This window comes from Ictalurus punctatus, chromosome 6 (genome assembly GCF_001660625.3).
Source record: "Ictalurus punctatus breed USDA103 chromosome 6, Coco_2.0, whole genome shotgun sequence".
Classification (NCBI taxonomy): Eukaryota; Metazoa; Chordata; class Actinopteri; order Siluriformes; family Ictaluridae; genus Ictalurus; species Ictalurus punctatus.
Genome location: NC_030421.2, coordinates 16,298,384 through 16,318,629, shown reverse-complemented (window position 1 = coordinate 16,318,629; position 20,246 = coordinate 16,298,384). Strand labels below are relative to the sequence as shown.

The following is a 20,246-nucleotide window of genomic DNA, read 5'->3' as shown; positions in this document are numbered from 1 at the left end:
TGTGTGTAAGAAACTTCAATAATTGATGGCTTTATAAACAACAGCCCTAAAGAAAGCCATGTGTGAGGGAAAAAAGTCAAACCACCAAACCACAAAGACGCAAGTTCACCATTCTTTCGACTATTTTTGTTGTTGTTTATGTTTAGTTTAGTTAAACCGTGTATACAGGATTCACTTTGCTATAACTCTAAAACCATGAAGAAGTTCCACCAACCAGCTGCTCCACAGTTTCCATACACTTCACTACAAGTATTGTGAATAAAATATGTGATGTTTTACCTCTGGCTGTCCTTCAGTAGGGTATAAAGTCTCGGCATAAATGGCGCTGTCCGTCCTTTTAGCTGGTGAAGAGTGCGAGTATCCCTTCGCTGTGAGCGAGTCTCACCGGTTTACCTGCAGCTGCTTCACTGCGCTGTGTGGGCTCGCGAGCGCAGGCTACTATCAGAGCAGTTCAAATTCAAACCGAAAGGGGGACAACCGACTACACGCAACATCATATCACAGATTTATCGGCGGAACTCAATGGCTGGAGGGTTTATGTTTTTAATGGTGGAGCGGAGATATAGCTGAATGGTCGTACGTCGGTAAATATAAACGTTTGCGTGAGGATAAACTATTTGGTTAGATCATCTCCCCCCCTACGCAAGCAAGATAGTTTGGTCCTATAAATCTTTGAGTTTCCATGGCAATTGATTAACTGTTTGGGGGTGCGCGAGCTCAAGGTTGTTGTTGTTTTTTTATGTTGATGAGTAATTTAGGACTAAATATAGATTTGTGTTAAAAACTCAAAACACATTGGCAAAAGAAATGAATTTAGACTTACTTGAGTGGTTTAATGGTGTGGTGAGTGTGTAGACCTTTTTCATAGAATTTGTAATGGTTTAATGGGAATTGTATTGGTTTTAATGGAAACTGTAATGGCCCCTGTGGGTCCCTACTGGTAATTTGTTGCCTTGTGTTGTTGGCATGTTATGTCTAGTGGATACCATTAAGGACCAATAATGGTAATTGTTTTAATTGTAATGGTATTTGTAGTGGAAACCATTAGAATTTCTGTGATAGCTTCTATTGTTAGGGTGCACAGTGACTTAGTGGTAACCTCCAGGGTCGGGGGTTTGATTCCTGCTACGGCCCTGCGTGTGTGCGAAGTTTGCATGTTCTCCCCGTGCTGCGGGTGTTTCCTCCGGGTACTCCGGTTTCCTCCCCCAGTCCGAAGACATGCATGGTAGGCTGATTGGCATGTCCAAAGTGTCCATAGTGTATGAATGGGTGTGTGAACGTGTATGTGATTGTGTCTTGTAATGGATTGGCACCCTGTCCAGGGTGTACCCTGCCTTGTGCCCGATCCTCCCTGGGATAGGCTCCAGGTTTCCCACGACCCAGTAGGATAAGCAATGTAGTAGACAGATGGATGGTTGGATGGTTTCTATTATTAACTTAACCCTAAACTCAATCTGAGTACCCAAAAGGAAAAATTTAGGAACTTTTGAATTTTTCAAGGATTTTTTTGAAAAAAAAATATTGTTATTATTATTATTTTTTTAAATTATGGGCTTCAGACAAATGTCAAACAAGCTCAAATCTGATAACCCTATCCTCATCAGGGAACTGTGGTTCTCAGCGAGATTTAAAACAAATCCAGGATAAGAAGTCGTATCAACCCGAAATCTCGGAGAAACCACATTTCCGCGCATTCCACGCGCTCTCCTGTAGGGTCTGAGGAAAGCAGAATGCGCATGCGCGGCCAGACGTGGCAGCGGCATCATGGCTTCTTGGACCAGATACGGGAGACGCAGGGGAGAGCTTGAAATGTATATATTCTTATGTGTGGTGAGTAACATAAAACTATCCGCCGTGTTTAGATATTGTCGTGAGAATCGTGTGGCGGATCGGTGCGTGGTTTATTTTGCTCGTGGTGAAGATATTGGGTTCAGGTGGTTCAGGCTGCAGCTCGAAGTTGAAAGGTAGAGAAAGAAAGAGAGACCTACCTACCTACTTACCTTCAGTTTGACCGCTGGATCTTTCACACAGTCCTTACGGGACTAATGTGTAGTTATAAATCTATTAATATGTTCACTGCATATGTCGGAAGATTGCAGGTTGCTATAGAGACCGGTGCACTCGGTGATTTATTGCCGCTACAGCGTTGCACCGCCGATCAACTGCGGTGATTTACAGTGTGGCCGCATTTTCCCTTCGTGCACTGCGTGTCACAGAAGAGTAGCCTGTTGATTTCGCTCGTGCTCTCTTAGCAAGGCCGGTCACATGGACAGTCACATTACTAGTCATGTGACAGAGATCCTCTCATTCATCACGACTATTTTTTTTTTAAATGACGCATTCCTATGCTTTACGTTACTTTGAAGTCAACAGAACCTTTTCCACATGACGTCACTCGACTTCCGTTCTGACTCAAAGCAGCGTATGATTACTTCCGCCAGCATTGTGGAACGCTATGGAGTGTACCCAGTCCCTTCTACATCTGCCAGAAATCCATATAGATGACGTACAGCGGCTTGCAGACAAATTTTCACTTTTACGGCATGTTCTAAACTTGATAAAAGGATATCAGTTCTTCACTGAGCAGTACCTGTTTGATTATGAAGGTAAGCATTTTTGTATTGTCTAGCTCAGCTTACATTAGCGGAGGAGTTGCGATAATATAGGCCGCAAACTCTTGTTGCAATTGTGTTTCCAGAATACCGATGTTGGTTATAGATGGTGTATTGTTAGATAAAAGTCAGTAGCGTATTCATGGTTAATGTTTTCACCAAAACATTGCATTGGAATACAGTTTCGTATGTATTTGTCGATGAGGCGACAGCGAGAGGGCGTTGTCACAGGTCCATGAGGAAAAATGAGGAGGCTCATCACCTTCAGGTTTTTCTGATGGTTGCGTTCGGCTGCGGTTGCAGAGCCGAGCGATTATCCATTAATATAAAAAGTAAACACTTGTTAGTAAACTTGTAGCAGCACAGGCCGTGAGCGATCCATGTTTTTCTTGTTGCTGCTAGCTAGTCTACTTCCCCATCCGAGGCAGTTACACGTTAAAGAACGGTAAACTGGAAACCTTCATTAGCGTTATTAAAAGAAGAACCTGTAAATACGTAAACATTATTATTCTAAACTTGACCTTTCGTATTGTTAGTATCCAGCGCACGTAAGGTAAGACGGAAGCATGTATACGCTGCTTTCCGGAAAGATGGGAGTTTTTTGACGTCAGTAGGGACTTTAAGAATGGAACGGCTCCAGCGACCGGAAGTGAGCTGTTACACCGCCGTAGCCGAGACCGTAAAAATCACTAAGCAACCGTAAACGAGACGGCGCAGCACAGCCTTCAGCCATTTATTGAAATACAAAAACGTGTCGTTTAAATAAGCAAGAGAAGGATTTCTTTTGGCATTAAATAGTAATCTATTGTCATAAGAAGAGGTTTTACACTTGTATGATGCCAGTAAGTCTAAAAATCACGATTTAGAGTGTAAGCAATACAGTACTCATCTTTTAATCTTGATCACATGGAGGAAGACGAATGCCTCAATGAATTTCTTGTCAGAAAATTAAAATGAGCATATCAGGACAGGTTAAATAAAAGACTAATAGTGCAATCATATACCGATGCAATTACATTGTTACATACCATAAAACATAACATTTTCTTGCCTAATCTGTCACGTTGTAACGACTACGGCAACCCAACTATTCTCCCGTAGTAGACGGTTACAGTAAAACATCACGAATACGACGTCTGAATGTCGTTACTGTTCCATTCGCAGCTGTTGCTTAAAGTCCCTATTGTGAAAAAGGACTACTGGACTGTGCCAGAGAACAGGACGAATCCAGACCTTTCAGACGGAACAATATCGTACTAAACAGTGTGCCAAATGAGTAAGGCACCTCCTGTTTATATTTCTAATGACTAATTGGTAAAAAGTCTGCAGCGGTAGAGGAATTAAAATATTGTAAGCTTTCACTGTTATAACTGGCTTGCCACGTCAGTCCAGTCCTATTCCTCAGGCTATTTCCTTTCTCACATCCTGTTTTGTAGCAGCTATTGAAAACAAAGGTGCTACATTGGAGCAGAGGGACAGTAGTTGTGTGCTCAGGGAGGAGCCGGTTTGTGTACCCTATTGCCACTGTATTTGCCTTTAGTGCACCTGTACGTCAAAGCGATATCCAGATCTCTTAATTTCAGTTGAGTCCTCACTACTACCACTACCATTATTACCACTAATATACTGTAGGTATAGTGTCTGCATGCCCCTCTTGCATTCGTCTCATCACTCACGTAAACGGAAGGACCACTGTCCTTTCGCTCAGTCCAGTTTTTTTCCCCGTTAAGCATGTAAAGCCTGGCTCATCCTTCCAATGGCGTCTGTAATTTATCCCCAGGTTGCAGTGTGTTATCGGAGGCAGAGCCAAAGCCCCTCCCTGACCAGGTTGTTTGGCTCATTAATCAGAAGGAAGAGAGGGGTGTTTTGATAAAAAGTCCGTCGGTTTGTGCTGAATCAGTGCATCCCTTGATGCTGAAAATGGGTTGCCATCCAGTAAGCAGCTTTGTCATGCTGGAGGTTGAGGAGGCACTCGGGATCCCAGCTTCCATGGCTGATTATGCTGATTAAGTGTTATGACATTATTATTTTTTTCCTTTTACCTTTTAACTGTATAGGTATTTTTCCACCATATAAACTATCATAATTTATTCGTGTTAGACAGACTGTATGACTAAGTGCCTTAACTGAAATATCCTGTTTTCACATTTATAAAGTCCTTATAAATGAGTAGCATCAGTGAAAAGGTCCGCAAGTTTCAAATGGATCCCGACCAGCGATCGGTGCCGCATCCTTCGTACATGGATTAGATTATGGTTTGAATTGTTGTCGGATTTGTTAACGAGGCAACAAATTTGTAAGCTCGAACATCAAAGAAGCAGGCTTATTCGACATAATCCACCTGATCTAGAGTCTCGATATATCTGGTCTTTCCAAGAAAAACAGAAGCGTGCGGATTTATTCGAAAATGTTTCTCAGGTGCGTTTCTCAGAGAAGCAAATTAGCCCATTTGTAATTATCGTGATTTAGTAAACCTGGCATACATCGTGTTATCTTGAATTTGTTCAACAACATGCAAACTCCAAGAGTCTAGATCTAGGATAACTGTAGACTGGAAGCCTTTTTCTGGGCTTTCTGCTTAAACGTTATCTCAAGGGATAGAAGTGTTTTTCCCCCCTCATAATCTGTACAAGGATAACATTAGTGAACTACGGCTTTCTTACTGCACTCTTTGCTTCCTGTATTTGATCTGGCAGCTTGTTTATTCTGATGTATATTTCTAAGGGAAAGAATTGGCAGGTTTACACAGATTGGTTCCTCCTGGCAGGATTTTACAGACAAATAAATATTTTTTATTTCTTCTCTCCTGCATTTTGTATCCTATTTGTCTGGGAAGGGTATGTTTGCGCACTGTTGGGTTTCAAGAGAGGAAAATCCTTCATAAACAATGTAAACATAGCCAGATCCACTAGGAATTGCAGCAGCAGAATGCTGGCTAGTCGAGCAGTGAGTAACGGGCCAGAAAGACCAGAAGATCCACCACTGTTGCTGTTGTATTTTCAGGTTTCTTTCAGTGGAATCCATACTTTCTTCACACAGTGACTGATCAGTGCTGCACAGCACGCAGCGCATTCAGTCTGCTTCTTTCACTTTGCATCGATCAACAGGATGTGATCGGGGACTCTCCTTTTGTACTGCTTTGTGGATTGTTATAACACTGACAGTCTTGTGAAAGCAGCAGCAGCAGCATCATTAGGATAATGCCTACATTGATCATGGCTGCTTGGTGAAAAGCAAATCGGTTGCTTTTGTGGCTGGTATTAGACATGACGGTCGACAGACAGTAATGAGCCTGCTATTTTCCGTCCGTCGGGTCTCTGCTTAGCTTCTGAAGGAAAGGTGCCGTTCAGAAATTTGACACGACTCGACATCCTTATACAGTTTCGGAGGGTTGTTTAAAAATTATTTTCGGAATGGTCTTCAGGATCTGTGGTGTTTAGACGGAGCTGTTTGTTATGCGTCTCGCTCGAGTTCTCTTCCTTACGAGCAAGAAATGACTGCTTGTAAACTATGGATTTGAAATACAGTTTGAAGAACTCTTGAATTGGAGAATAATTCGTTTTATTAGCTGCAAAATGCTGGCTTGATAACCTCTGCACTTCCAGTTGGAAACGCTCAGGTCTCGCTTGGAACAAACTCAGAGGCATGGCTCCAAGCTTTCTTGTTGAGGGCATCATTGAGTTCACGTGAAGAGGCGATACGATTCACCTGCTTCACAGCCTTGCTGTTGCTCTAATTACCCCATGCTGTCATCTCCTCTATGACTCCAGCATGCTGGTAGTAGAACTGTCGCCCCATGATTTAATCAATGTTGTATGCCTGAGGCAGGACTGCAGCTCTGTCAAACACGTGCTCTACAACCACTATGAGTCAACAGCTATGGTTTAGCCATAGTCATTAGGAGTTTTGACACAGCAGACACCCGAAAACGAAACTTTTCTGCTTTTTCAGCTAAAGCAGCAGGCAGACCAAAAGCCAAAGTCACTGAAGCGGAAAAACCAAGTCACGGAAGGGTGGTTGGTAAAAAGTAGCTGCAACTTTTTACATCGCATCAACTTTGTCTTTGTGACTAGATAAGTGCGTCGTTCTTGTGAGCCTGTAGAAAACAAGTGGGTGTGGCTGTAGTCTCTTTGATTGGAGTGGGAAAAAGGAACAGCTGCTTACTATTACTCCTATTTTTGTTTTGCCTTTTTTTGAGAAAAAAAAACAACAACCAACAAATAGCTAGCTGTCATTAACCTGTACTTTCTCCCCAAAAGCACATGCCCTCAGGACTGCCTGGAAAAGCCTTTGGAATTGCCTGTGAGGATTCAAATCTATCAGAACATACTGAGTGTGTCTCAATCCGCTCCCTAGGTCGTGAATCAGTATATCGTGTACACGTGTCCGGGCACTGATAAGAATCCTGGCTCACTACACATTGGAACAGTGATGACTCCATTTCCAGCGTCTACGTGCTCGCATCGTAAAACTTCACCACTGGTATTTATCAATAACAGGCAGGACCGATAACTGACATTATATGTCATACAAATTTGTTTCTAATCATTGGACTTCAAGCAGGATCGCTAACATAAGCAATCATTTGAGAGCTATAACAACGATAACAATCTGCTTACATTTGTAGATGAAGTTGGCCGAGAGTTTGTCTACTATTTTTATTTATTTATTTATTTCCGAGCTGAGTGGCTTCAGAAAATACGCCACCATTTCCAGTAAGGAAGTTTGGTTTCTTCCTCATATCATCGTAGGGAGTTTTTCCTGGCCACCGGAAATATCAGATACCAAATCTGTATCCTGTGTTTATATATTTCTGTAAAGCTGCGTTGAGACAATGTCCATTGTAAAAAAAACACTATACAAATACAATTGAATCGAATTGAATGGAAGCTTCGATTCTCCCTGGTTTTTGTGGTGCATTGTGGGATTTTTTTTATGGTGCAAACGTTCAAGTCCACTGGAAGGATTTTGTCATTGAGACAGCCCTTAAAATGGCCACGAGTACTGAACTAGGGAGCTGATTGAGAAGTACCCGCTGTTGATGTGTACAATTCGGTGGCATCACATGATCAGGTAATCTACATGCTACAGCAAGACTGGCTGGAGATCTCAGGATCTTAGTGGGACAAATTCAAATTGATGAACTATATGGAAAAAGGTTGAATGTGCTTTTTTTATTTAAGTATTTTGCTCTTGTGTTAACAGTAATAAAGGCATTCTATTGGGTGCTGTGTGTTGCCATTTAATATTTTTGTTCTCAGGATGCAGTCTATAGCATAGTGCGTAATATTCCACTGAAGATGAAGTATTTCATGTTTTTCTTGGGCTGGCAAATTGTGTGTTTTTTTTTGTTTTTTTTTTATGTTTTCCTTTCATGTTCGTAATAAAAGTGAGCAGACCATTTGTTCGGTGCATAATCTGCATACTGATGCTCAGGTCAACAAAAGGTCGGTTAATCAACAGTATAGATCCTTCACTAGAGCTATAGACCGTGATTGTCCTTTGCATCCTCAGACATGGACCAGACTGCAGACTGGACATCCACGTACGTTAATTTCAACTCGGGTTACTTATGAGTTTCTGCAGGTAATACTTCAATACGGCGTTGTTGGAACATCTGTAGAGCCTATGAATGTCTTGTATGAGTTTAAGATTCGGAAAGTAGCCTGTAATTGATGTAAAACGACCCGCACAGGAGGTCCTGCAGCCTCCTGTGGGTGGTGAAATTTGCTAATGACATTTCTTTTTAAATGTAGCGACTCAGTAGAGAGTTTATCCGAGAATGGTTTGTTCAATGCAGCCAATTTGGAGGTGATTTGCCCCCGGCCCTTCTCTCCATGGAGCTGTGGATGTGCATGCTTTTTTTAATGAGTGGAAAAGATGGAGCTTGTCTCAATCTGTCACCAGGCAGGACTAAGCTCATCAGTGAGTCTGCGTCTGTAACACCACCTCCAGCGTGATTCATTGGTCCTCTGTATCTCACAGGTGACATGCTTGGTTGTCCCTGATAATAGCATGCTTAAATATCCCTGCTGGATTTTCCTGGCATTAACATTTGTGAGTCCCCAGCTGTCGTGATTAAACTTCTGTAGCCATTAGTGGAACATACTGTGATGATTTCACACATGCCTTAATGGTTTCCATTAATGGAAAGTGAATGCATTTTTTTGTGTGTATATTTTCTTGCTATATACGTCAGTTTGACATTGCCTGCTTTGCCCTATGGCAAAATCTTTGTCTTTGTCCTCTTTGCAAAGAACTCGTACAACAATCGTAAGCTAATGTAGAATGATCCAGAGATAGTAATGGAGCAGAATAAACCAGGATGCTCATTTATGGTCCCAGTTTCAGTTTCACTGTGCCTCCATTATGTGTCCTGCACCTCATCTACCTCCTCTAATCATAGATGATGTATTTCTAATCAGTCTGACGTAATCTGTGTGAGCTTCACGGTGCCTGCCTCTGCTTCATCAGCTGGTGGTTCTTAGTCTGGTTCTTGTCTAACAACATACTTATCTGAGCTCTTAAAAACGTAACAAAAAGTCTTGGTCCCTGTGAATGGCCTTGAGACGTGCAGCGTTATTCGATGTGTTAACATAATTTCTCCTGAAACAGGAAGTCAGGACAGGACATAACGTGTGGCTCCTCTCCCTTTTTAAATAGCCAATAGTGTTTAGCTGACCTCACAGCCCGGGTTAAGCTGTACTCGACAGTTAGTGCCATGGGTTTTTGTTATGTTGGGGGTGGGACACTTCAGAGAAGCTGAAGATGTGCAGAAGGATGTCATCAAAATCCTTGATCCGTATTGGTGGTAGAGAGAGAGACTGTAAATTTTGAATGCATATATCTTCTGAATGTGAATTTTGCCATCGTTTTGGAGCGCACCAGCTTCTAGATAACCTTTAAGTTTTAACATATTCATACTAAAATCCACAAAACTTCCTTTTTGATTTCATGGGGACTTTAAAGGTTCTGGTGGAGTAAGGAATGAAGTACGATGAGGCATGCTGATATAGTAAAATAATCCTCAGCTCAATGAAAAGGGAGTTACTTTCATTATCCCAAGCTGATTATTTCACAATAACAGCACATGAAGTGTTCTAGTCATCTTTTACTACAGCAGTTTGCCAACTCTTACAGTTTTCATTAAGTAAAGAATAATGCATCATACTTTTTTAATTGTTTCTAATTCTTTTTAATGATGTGGAACAGCATTAGTTTATCATTGTTTGTTTTGCACAGCTGTAAACAGTCAGACAGTCATTCACTCCCCAGCCTCACTTTTATAGAGTGCTGCAGGAATGAGCCCTTTTACCAGGAAATGAGTTAGCATTTTAGCACTTCCGGTTCCATTGTCCCCAAGTCAATGGGTTTTTAGCTCCTGCTTGATTGGAATGAAAACCTGCACCCACACCGGCCCTTTGCGGATAAGATTGAACACCCCTGGTCTAAATGATCCATTTAATTATTTCAGTGTTGCTTTCTATACTAAATAGCATTGTTTGTTTCTTTGTCTCTTCCCTGCAAATGATAATCCGCTGATTCATAGTCCATTGTATTTATTTTGCACCTGGCATATATATGTGTCGTGTGATCATATTGACCATAAAAAAAGACTATTCATATTCAACATTTACAGGAATATTAACATTTTTTGGGCACAATAATAGTTGTGTTATACACCCCTCCCCGTGTAAAAAAAAAAAAAAAAAAAAAAAAAAAAAATTTTTATAAAAGTAACATAATCTGGGTCTTCCATAAGTATGTGAATGCTATTGCTGTGACTGCTATAAGTCAAATCATTACTTATTTAAAAAGAGTATGTTGTTTAAAATGAGAACTTTTAAGGATTTAGTTTTGAAGAAGTATTTATTGCAGTGACTAAATAACCATATAGTTTACATTTCATGAAAGTGCATATGTCATTTAGCGAGTTCACAAAAACTGTGGATGGTTTAAAGTTGTAAATACTGGCTCTCTTCTTGTTCTCAGTGATAAGCGGGTGTCAGAAATGGAAAGTGGTGTAGCGCCACCTTGTGTACCGGGGTATTTCTGCTTTTCAATATGCGCCATCTACTGTCAGGGAGTGAATTTACACTTTCATCCATCCATCCATCTTCTATACCGCTTTATAATTTTCAGGGTCGCGGGGGAACCTGAAGCCTATCCCAGGGAGCATCGGGCACAAGGCGGGGTACACCCTGGACAGGGTGCCAGTCCATCGCAGGGCACAATCACATATACATACACACACCCATTCATACACTACGGACACTTTGGAAACGCCAATCAGCCTACCATGCACGTCTTTGGACTGGGGGAGGAAACCGGAGTACCCGGAGGAAACCCCCGCAGCACGGGGAGAACATGCAAACTCCGCACACACAGGGCCACGGTGGGAATCAAACCCCCGACCCTGGAGGTGTGAGGGTGAGCGAATTTACACTTTAATTCACGAAAAAATACGTTGTGAACAACGTCCAGGTGTGAACAGGTCCTAATACCCTACTCGTGATTTTGTTAAGCTTTTACATGTCTTGAAAAAGGCGGTTGCTAACAAGTGGCCAAATGGGACTACAGAGTTTGTCGGGGACATTAAACGTCAGGATAATTCATCTACTACAGCCTCATTGTGTTTATGCTCGCGCTCGTGCAAACTATTCCAACTCAAACTTTCCAACTTGTAGATTTATCAGTTTATAATAATTTCCAGTTGTAGTGGGGTTTTTTTTTCCCTCAAGTCATGTGGTGTAGTTCATTTATAGACTAACTTGAGCTTTTTACTTCTGATGATTGTATTTAGGCTTCAAAATTCATAAAAGTTGTGAAAATTATCCTCGATGAACAAAGATGTAAGAATCGATGTAAGATTCATAAACCTTTGTTGGTCACAGAGCTTATTTTCTGCAAGCCAATAGGAAAAATACAACTTCCGGGAGACTCCTTTCTAAAAAACCTTAATGAAAGTCCTCTCACAGATAGTTTGACAATATTAATGATTACGCACTCGTTTATGTGAAGCATAATGTTGGATAGGTCTTCCTATCAGGAAGATAGTATTAATATAAACTTTCTAGCTAGAACTCTGGTGAAGAGCCGCTGTTCTAGAAGATTCATCAGCACCTTCAGAACGATCAGATTCGAGCATTCAGCAGTGTTTTGGTATAATAGAAGAAGCAGAGTAGGAGTTGGAAGCAGTTACTTAAGATATGTTCCTGCTTCCCAGCTGGAAAGCTTCTGGAAATGAGCACTGTGGCTTTTCATGCAGCAATATCATTAATACACCTCTATAAGCTATTTATGAAAATGTGGTGCATCATCTCTGTAATTGCTGTAGTCTTTCTGGTTAACACTGCCACACCCGGTTTAACACTGTTGTGATTTGAACCCAGTGCTACAATCGCGTTGGCAGACACACAGCTGGAGATGATGTCCTGCAGCGCCTGTGAGATTTTGCTGCAGCCGTGAAAAATGACACTGATACACCCCCCCCCCCCCCCCCCCCCCCTCTTTTTCTCTGTCTCTCTCAGGTTGTGTTCATGTCCACGCTGCAGGCAGTGAAAGTGTCCCCTTTAATAGAGAGAGTCAGTGACCATAAGGATTTCAAAAAGCTGCTCAGGACCAGAACCAATGTCCTTGTCCTTTACACCAAGTCAGGTGAGTGTCAAACCTATGTTCTTGAATACAATGCTGTCAGCATGGCAGTATTTAAACACATTTACGCATCATCTAGTCTAGCATCCCTGACCATCATGACTTCCATGGCATTCAGAGATTCTGTATGTATTGCATTTTTTTTGGAATCACTCAAAACCACAGCATACTCCAGCGCAACCATTCGCACAACTCTTTGCAAGGCACTCTATCATTTGCACTCGTTGGTAGAGGGATGCACAGTGCCATGTGTGATGTGTGGTTTCCTGCTCCATAAACAGCCTCAGTCCACATGCAGGAGAAGGGTCTCCCAAGACCTAGCTGCTCCTGATATATTGGTTTCATAATTCATGGCCCATTTCTGCTATGTGAGGTCATTGGGTAAGACTCTGGAGTATCGAACACAGCGTTTGATTGATGGCTGAGTAGGCTGCTCATCCTCCGAAGCCTCGGTTTGAATCCGCATTACCCCCCACTTTCAGTTCCCCCTGTCGGATGTTTTCTCCCAGTTTTGACATGGCAGAGTAGCTGAGCTACACTTCACAAGAGAGGGATGTTTTAGCAATGTAGTAGAGGTTATTTCTTTAAACAACAGTTTCATCAGCCATTGATTTTAAAGATTGATTTAAAAGTTTACTCCCTCAGTATTGGCACACACTAGCTATAAGATAAGATAATACTTTATTAATCCCCAGATGGAGAAATTAGGGTGTCACAGTAGCACACCCAAAAAAAAAAAGATATAAATGAGATAGTAAGGAGAACAATACAGGGATATATAAAGAGTAAATACAAGATGTATAAATATGTATAGACTTCAGTAATGGGTGCATTTTGTCCATGTAATGGAACACATTTATATTATGTCTATATTTAAATTCTGTATATTTCCAGCTTTATTTAAGCTTTTTCAAATGCAAAGTGAAGTCCTAGATGAAGTCTGTATTTTAGGATGGGAGTAATGCGTCTTTATCGGTCACGTATAGATTACAGCACAGTGAAATTCTTTTCTTCGCATGTCCCAGCATGTCAGGAAGTTGGGGTCAGAGCGCAGGGTCAGCCATGATACAGTGTCCCTGGAGCAGAGAGGGTTAAGGGGCTTGCTCAAGGGCCCAACAGTGGCAGCTTGGCAATGCTGGGGCTTGAACCCCCGACTTTCCCATCAGTAACCTAGAGCCTTAACCGCCAAGCCATCACTGCCGCGGTTCTGTTTTATTTAGTTCTGTTTCTATAGTGCATCCTAACCGTCAAGCCACCACTTCCACCTTCACCTTCTCCTTGTACTCTGTTTTCATTGCTGTATTATCTTGTTATACTAATTCTAGTATTGTGGCTTGATCGTATCCTCAGACCTTGGTGTATTTGACTAGTATGAGAATATGTTTTTATTAATAGTGAAAGGGGGAAAAAAAAGTACAAACTAAACCAACATGTAAAATGTTGGCACCTAAATTTCAATGTGTGACATGAAGTGTAATAGTTTCTGTATTAAATGCCCTGCTCCAATATTTCCCTTGTACCTCAGCTACATCTGGAGATGTTCATCTGAAGCTGCTGTCTGATGTAGCCCAAGCAGTGAAAGGCCAAGGGACCATCGCCTGGGTGAACTGTGGGTAGGTCTCGTTGTACATTTCATATCTTTTGTTTCCATGGATTAGCAACTTTGCTAAATATAACACCTGACAGATATGAGCCACACAATTATCATGGAGTGGAATTAAGAGAGAGCATTAAGCAGCATTGGAACACCAGTACAATGGCAAAGGTTAACGTGTCAGTGACAGGAAAGGAAATCCAGAATGATCTGGATTTGTAAAATGAATGATTCTTGAATTGTGGTTTGTACTAGCTATAATAATATAGACCAAGCATCCCTCCAGGATTTTGTGATCGCAGAAATGAACGCAAAATCAAGGAAAGGCTGCAATATTCGCAGGAGTGTGCAATTTTTCAAAATTAAAACAGATTTTCTGCAGATTCGGGCCAAGACAAGTCATGTGACATCATCTTCACAAAGCGCCATGTGACATCACAATGCACATTCAGCCAAAGCCCCCTTCGATTCGCATGCATCAAACAGGAGTACCGCTAAAAGGTCTCGTTTACCAACAAACATCACTGCAAAAGACCGTGCAAAACAATTTCGCCAATTCAAGACACTTTCCATAAAAAGCACAAAAACGCTGCAAAATGCATTGAAAATTCAAGCATTTTTGGCTGCAACAATCCTGTATGGACTGACCAAGGTTCATCGACTGGTGCACCATGGTGTGTATATGAGCACTCAAAACATATTGTAGCAGAACTGATCAAGGTATTGGGGGGAATGGCTGTAGCTCAGCTATTTCAGTTTTCTAAACATGAACCATTGATGCATCTGTAACACATCCTCTGTTCTGGCCGAACACATGCATTTTTTTTTCCACGAATGCAAAGGGAAGAGATTTCGCAATCTTTCATACATTTACCCTCAAGCGATGGCATGGCTGGGTCAAAAAGTTGACGGCAAAAGCAGAGTTTGAAAGACAAATGGACATAGTAGTATGCATTTCTTTTCCCACGTCAAATTACATTACAAGACGTTTCTCACCTGTTCTGAGACCCTGTGATTCTCGTCAAAAGTGGTAACATGAAGCTATGAAACAAAACAAAATCTCAGATTGGCAATCACACAAATTGATGCATCTTGAACTAATCATCAATGGTTAAACATTAACGGCTAACTGTCGTTACTATTGAGTCATGTTTTCTGTGGCTGGACCTCCTCAAATGGACCTACTGATCTGAAATGCCAGCACTTCCATCCTGCCTATTGGGCGGCTGTGGCTCAGGTGGGAGAGCGAGTTGTCCACTAATCGTAGGGTTGGCGGTTCGATTCCCGGCCCACATGCCGAAGTGTCCTTGGGCAAAAAACTTTGCTCCCAATGGCAAGCTAACACCTTGCATGGCAGCTTTCCCATTGATGTATGAATGGGTGAATGAGAACCAGTTTAAAGCACCTTGGAACAGCTAAGGTTAATAAAATCGCTATATAAGTGCAGACCATTTACCATTGTTAGGTCCTTGATACCCCCAACTGCTCATCTGCATCCTGTCTCAATTGTACGTTTGGTAAAAGATCATTCAAACGAGTAATTATAAATGAATAACATAAACCAGGCCACTAACAGGTACTGGATTATAGGGCTCCCATCCATAACCTGCTCTCTCAGAAATGTTGTGGCCAGCAGTCCAATGTCAAGGTCATCGTGAGCAGCAGTTCCCAGGTCAAGGTCATTACAGGAATAAATATATGAACCCAGAGAATACTGACCTAGTAGTTTAAGGAATCAATTTTGTAGTCAGGCATTCAGTGTAGGATTGATTTGTCCTGCAATATAAAATACACACGGGTTTGGTTATCAGTTATTGTCACGTTTCAAGGTTGATGCTGAAGCAATCGCAGATTTTCAAACAGTTTAATAAACGAACAAACAACAAAACTAAGACAACTTGGCAAAATACTGTGGCAAAAACTAAACATGGAAGCGTGGACAAAAGCATAGAAGACAATTACGTGAGACAAGGAAGCAGTACAAACAGTGGCTATATATAGGAGTGCTCATTAACAGAAAGGTGATTCAGGTGCAGGTGGTCATGTGACATATTGTAGTTCAGTGCAGTGGCTGATGGGAACTGAAGTCCAGAGTTACCTCCTTGATATATGACAGTTATTTGCAATTTATTCCTTAATGCATATAACCGTTGTGGGGTCGTCAAATGCGAAAAGTGGGCGAAAAATGAAACCTTCATCTTTTCCCTGTTTGTTGAGGGAGGAATGCAATGATTTCACACTCAGGAATACACACTTCTTTTCTTTTCGTTCTAAGCTCCCACCACTTCTTGCTACAGATCTGTCAGATAAGGCAAGATGAATCTTTGAAAGAAATTCACCGAAACCTTTTTCATGCCAGTGACGTGGCCCCTGTGCAGTGTGCAACTCTCTCGGCATCTGCCAGCCCAGAAGAACATACCCATCTATTTCATTCTTCTTTATCTCTTTTCCTCCTATTTGAGTTTCTCGTTTCCTGTTCCCTGCTTCAACTTGTGAATCTGTCAGCCCTTAGCTCCCTCTGTCTGTCTTCCTTTGCTGCAAAGAAGAAATGCACAGAAAAAACAATGCCAAATTCCTCTTCTCATAAATTCCAATTAAGCATTTACTGAAATCCTACCACAACTACTAGTACTGATGATTTACCTATGCCAGTTTGTATCCGAAATACATGGAGCAAGTTTGCGGTCACAATGTTTTATCGCTCCATATGGCTCTTAACTATATCGCTGCAGTGAAAATGAATGCCTTTATTCTAGCACTTAACAATAAAGTATTCATTTTCCCAGTCATCATTCAAGTTGAGGAGAAGTGAAACAATCAAGTGGCAACAGTACTTAAAACAGGCTTATCTTCCTGGCTTTTAAGTGGCTAGCTCAAACTACTTCTCATCAAGAAGAATAGTTCTACTAATTGCACAGATTCCTGATTAGTTCATGAAAGATTTGTGCTCTTTGCTGACGTCTCACTCCTTGACCTACTCTAAGTGCACCCGGGTAGAGATGAAACGGCAAGCTTTATCAATCCTCATGTCCAGGTGGCAGCCCAGTGTTTTGACTGTGAGTTAAGAGTTAGATACATCACTCAGCCTTCAGTTGTGGGCAAGCAGCAAGATAAAACTGAGCTTTGGCAAAAATAACACAGCCTGCAAAGTGAGAAAGTCTCTTTTAGAAATTGATGGCTTTGCCAGGAGAAGTGCACATATTGTCAGATGATAAAGACCAGAGAGATGGCTAGTTCAGTGCTGGGGCATCATTAACACACCGGGTCAGGAGTGGAGCAATTGCAGAAAGACAGCACCTGAGATAGGTTTCTGTAGATAAGATTTCTGATAAAATGCTTGAATTGCAGGGAAATGTATTATCTGATACAAAAGATCATTATAATATGTTTTTGTTTCAAGATTGTAATGGGTTTGATACATTATAAGTCTAATGGTGCTGGACAGAGGTGTTGGATTCCTGCTGGTTTGAGTCAGTACGAAAAGTATCTAAATTCATTGTCACGTCATGGGGAAACCAGTGAGACATCATTAGCATGCTTAGTCATTTCCTTTTCCTTTACTGTTAACTATTGTTGTGAACCATGACTGATGTAGATTGGACTTCTTCTACTCCCCCTCAGGCTACATTGTTTTATTCAGATTACTTTCTGTACAGGTGAGCAATACGTCTCAAATGACACCTTCAGTGATTCATGCAGACAGCACAATAGGCCAGTTGATATATCCTAATTAGTTTATGCTAAATTCGGTTCCACAGTAATTAATAATTTACTAACGCAGTGCTTTACGTTCCAATGACTTATTTTCTATTCCAGTTTTCTTAAAAAGAGGTTATAAAACTGTTCACTTCTGTTGTCCCAGTCAAGTTCAGACCAGTCATATAAAGCAAATGAACTGGACTCTGAATTCACAAAATGCATGTCCAAGAACAGTTGACTCAACCCATGACCCTTGGCCAGGGATGCCTCTGAACCTAACTGGCCTCTCAAGGTGATACAAAATCCAGGGCCCCCAGAAAGCCTTCACCATACTATCCGGAGATCGCACGTTCGAATCCCAGTGACGTCACAGCCTTCTGTGGCTGGGAGTCCAAGGGAGCAAAGTTGCCCGTGCTCTCTGGGAGGAATGGCGGACTCTCTCTACCTCGTCAATCACAGCGACACTAACTAGTCATGGGTGTCTTTCAGCTCATGTCTGCAGATAATGCATTCCTCGCTGCCTTGTGATTCAGCATGGAAAGACTTCACTGACTTGACATGTGTCAGAGGAAGCATGTGTTGTCCCTAAGCCACTTGATTAAACCCATGAGCCTTAGCCAGGGCTTAGTAGTTGTTGCATAATAGAGGAGATCTGGCTGGTGAATGGGAATTGGAGGTAAAGAAAATACATTAGAGGGAAAATCCTAAATAAATAAATAAAACCCTGCATTCTTATAGAGCCCCTTGGTGGCTGAGAGCCTAAGCTGCTGCTTATACTGCTTCCAAAACTTCAGCCCAACTTCTGATATGATGGTCCCAGAGTAGCACATCTGCCAGTAAATACCCAGCGTGGCCGTGTGTGCTAGTGAGTCAGGACCTTCACTACGCAGCACGTCTAATTGAATTTCCCATCTGACAGCCCGCACGTCTGCTTTTCCTCTTCCCACTCTTCCACTTTTAATGCCTTTCCTCAGACAAAAGTGTGATGAGGAACATGCGTAAAGCTAATAAGACTGTCTCAGTCCCTCTTTGAAGAGGAGAACATTGGCAGGGGGAGAGTGTTGGATGTCAGGATTTTAAATTGAAATCTATCTCTTTGAAATTCCATTAGAATTAGAATGGGAGGCGTTAGAATGGGAGACTTTCTGGGGTCTTTAGCTTTCGTGGAGTCTTCTTTCTGCGCCACTTGTTTCTATGTAATGTGTTCTGTGCTCATTATAACTGACGCACCAGGGGCAATGGTAATTCCGGAGCATTGTGTGCATTCGAAGGCAAAGGGTAATTGCACATTCTTTCTGTGCAATGCGCTAGGTAACCATGAGCAGTCAGGTGACTCATCTAAGGAACATTTGCGTAGAGCTGAGAGGATTCAGTTGTTATGTAGTACTGACTGAGAACAAATTTGTTTCTGTATCTGGATGGACTACAATTTCCATGGTTTGTACCATGCTTTCACACTGACCATCAGAAATGGTCTTAAGTGGACAATGAACTTTATTGTTTTTTCTTTTTGTTTGATAAAGTGAATTCATAACTCTGATGTGTGGCCATAATATCCATGATGGGAATTTCCACGGTCAACATAAAGCTCCTTTGGAAAAGCTGGCCAAAAGTTAACTGATGGGTTATGGTACATCTGGGAAGTTTGCCTAGTTTGGCAAATTTCATAAGAATGTCTTTCATTAACTTGTTACTCTTGTCATCATATATTACTGCTATGGCATTTTTTAAATGTTATTTTTTCCTAATTCATTTTCTTGGTCTAAGCTTTTGTCTCTGCTTATTTGCAGTCTGCATGTGCTGTAGAACATGTTTCTAAGAAGACAGTAATGAGATTATAGTCTTTGTCGAGTATATGTTATAACTGCTTAACATCGCTTCGTGTACTCATAGTAGCTTTTTTCCCACTGCATAAATTCCTAGAATCTTTGATACTAGAATATGGAAACTGCATTTTTCCCATGGCATTCACTTCTGTACCGAATGTATGGATTTTTGCATCTGGCCATCAGGATGGGCATCAACAGGACCTCATTGTGTTTCGGGGTTGAGCCTATTTCACTCAGTACGTTTACATGGGCAAAAATAATCCGATATTAACCCGATTAAGACAATACCCTGATTTAAGAAACAACCTTGTAAACAGCGATTACTGATGACCTTAATCCGACTAAAGTCATACTCGAAGTGAACACAAATTGAATTAAGACGTGGAGTATTCCTGTTTTAGTCATTATCGATGTGTATTACAGACATGTACACACCTTAATCACACTATTAACATCATGTGGGAGTTTTCACTGCATTTTGCGACAGGACACGTACACACGGCAGTGCTCAACCGTTTGACGACAAACAAGAGAGCACGGCTGCGTCCGAACCCGCGTACTTGCCTGCTATATAGTAGGAGAAATACATGTATATAGTAGGTAAGTACGCGATTTGGGACGCAGCCCACGGCTTCAAGCGGTCGTCTATTTGCACGTACAGCATGACAAATAACGAACTGCACTTGAAGCCTTCGTGAAATTAAAAATTAAACAGCTAAAACTGTATACGGTACCATAACGAAGACGAACGGACGGCGTGGCGTGGGGACGTAATGACGTGTGCCGTTAATCGATCTATGTTCTATAACATGTAAAACAGGAACATGAAAGGAGTATTCTAAAAGCGACTCGTGTAAA

At 41.6% G+C, this 20,246-nt stretch overlaps 2 protein-coding genes across 8 annotated transcripts in view; one reads left to right on the top strand and one right to left on the bottom strand.

The window, feature by feature from the left end:
* The window catches only part of sema5ba (sema domain, seven thrombospondin repeats (type 1 and type 1-like), transmembrane domain (TM) and short cytoplasmic domain, (semaphorin) 5Ba), a 112,889-nt gene extending 110,740 nt beyond the window's left edge, over window positions 1-2,149 (bottom strand). For 3 of the 6 annotated variants that reach the window (XM_017469500.3, XM_017469502.3, XM_053680900.1), the window contains exon 1: window positions 280-430. The gene's annotated coding sequence lies outside the window, so the exon portion shown is untranslated. Of the gene's footprint in view, window positions 1-279; window positions 432-2,000 lie in introns of those variants that run through there. The other 3 variants (XM_017469501.3, XM_017469504.3, XM_017469499.3) reach the window with 3 other exon arrangements.
* Window positions 1,702-20,246, top strand: part of pdia5 (protein disulfide isomerase family A, member 5) — a 55,349-nt gene continuing 36,804 nt past the window's right edge. Inside the window, exons 1-3 of one of the 2 annotated variants that reach the window (XM_017469507.2) lie at window positions 1,702-1,830; window positions 12,143-12,269; window positions 13,792-13,879. In XM_017469507.2, coding sequence (XP_017324996.1) covers window positions 1,765-1,830; window positions 12,143-12,269; window positions 13,792-13,879 — 281 coding nt within the window. In that variant the 5' untranslated portion in view covers window positions 1,702-1,764. Of the gene's footprint in view, window positions 1,831-2,468; window positions 2,607-12,142; window positions 12,270-13,791; window positions 13,880-20,246 lie in introns of those variants that run through there. The other variant, XM_017469508.3, reaches the window with a different exon arrangement.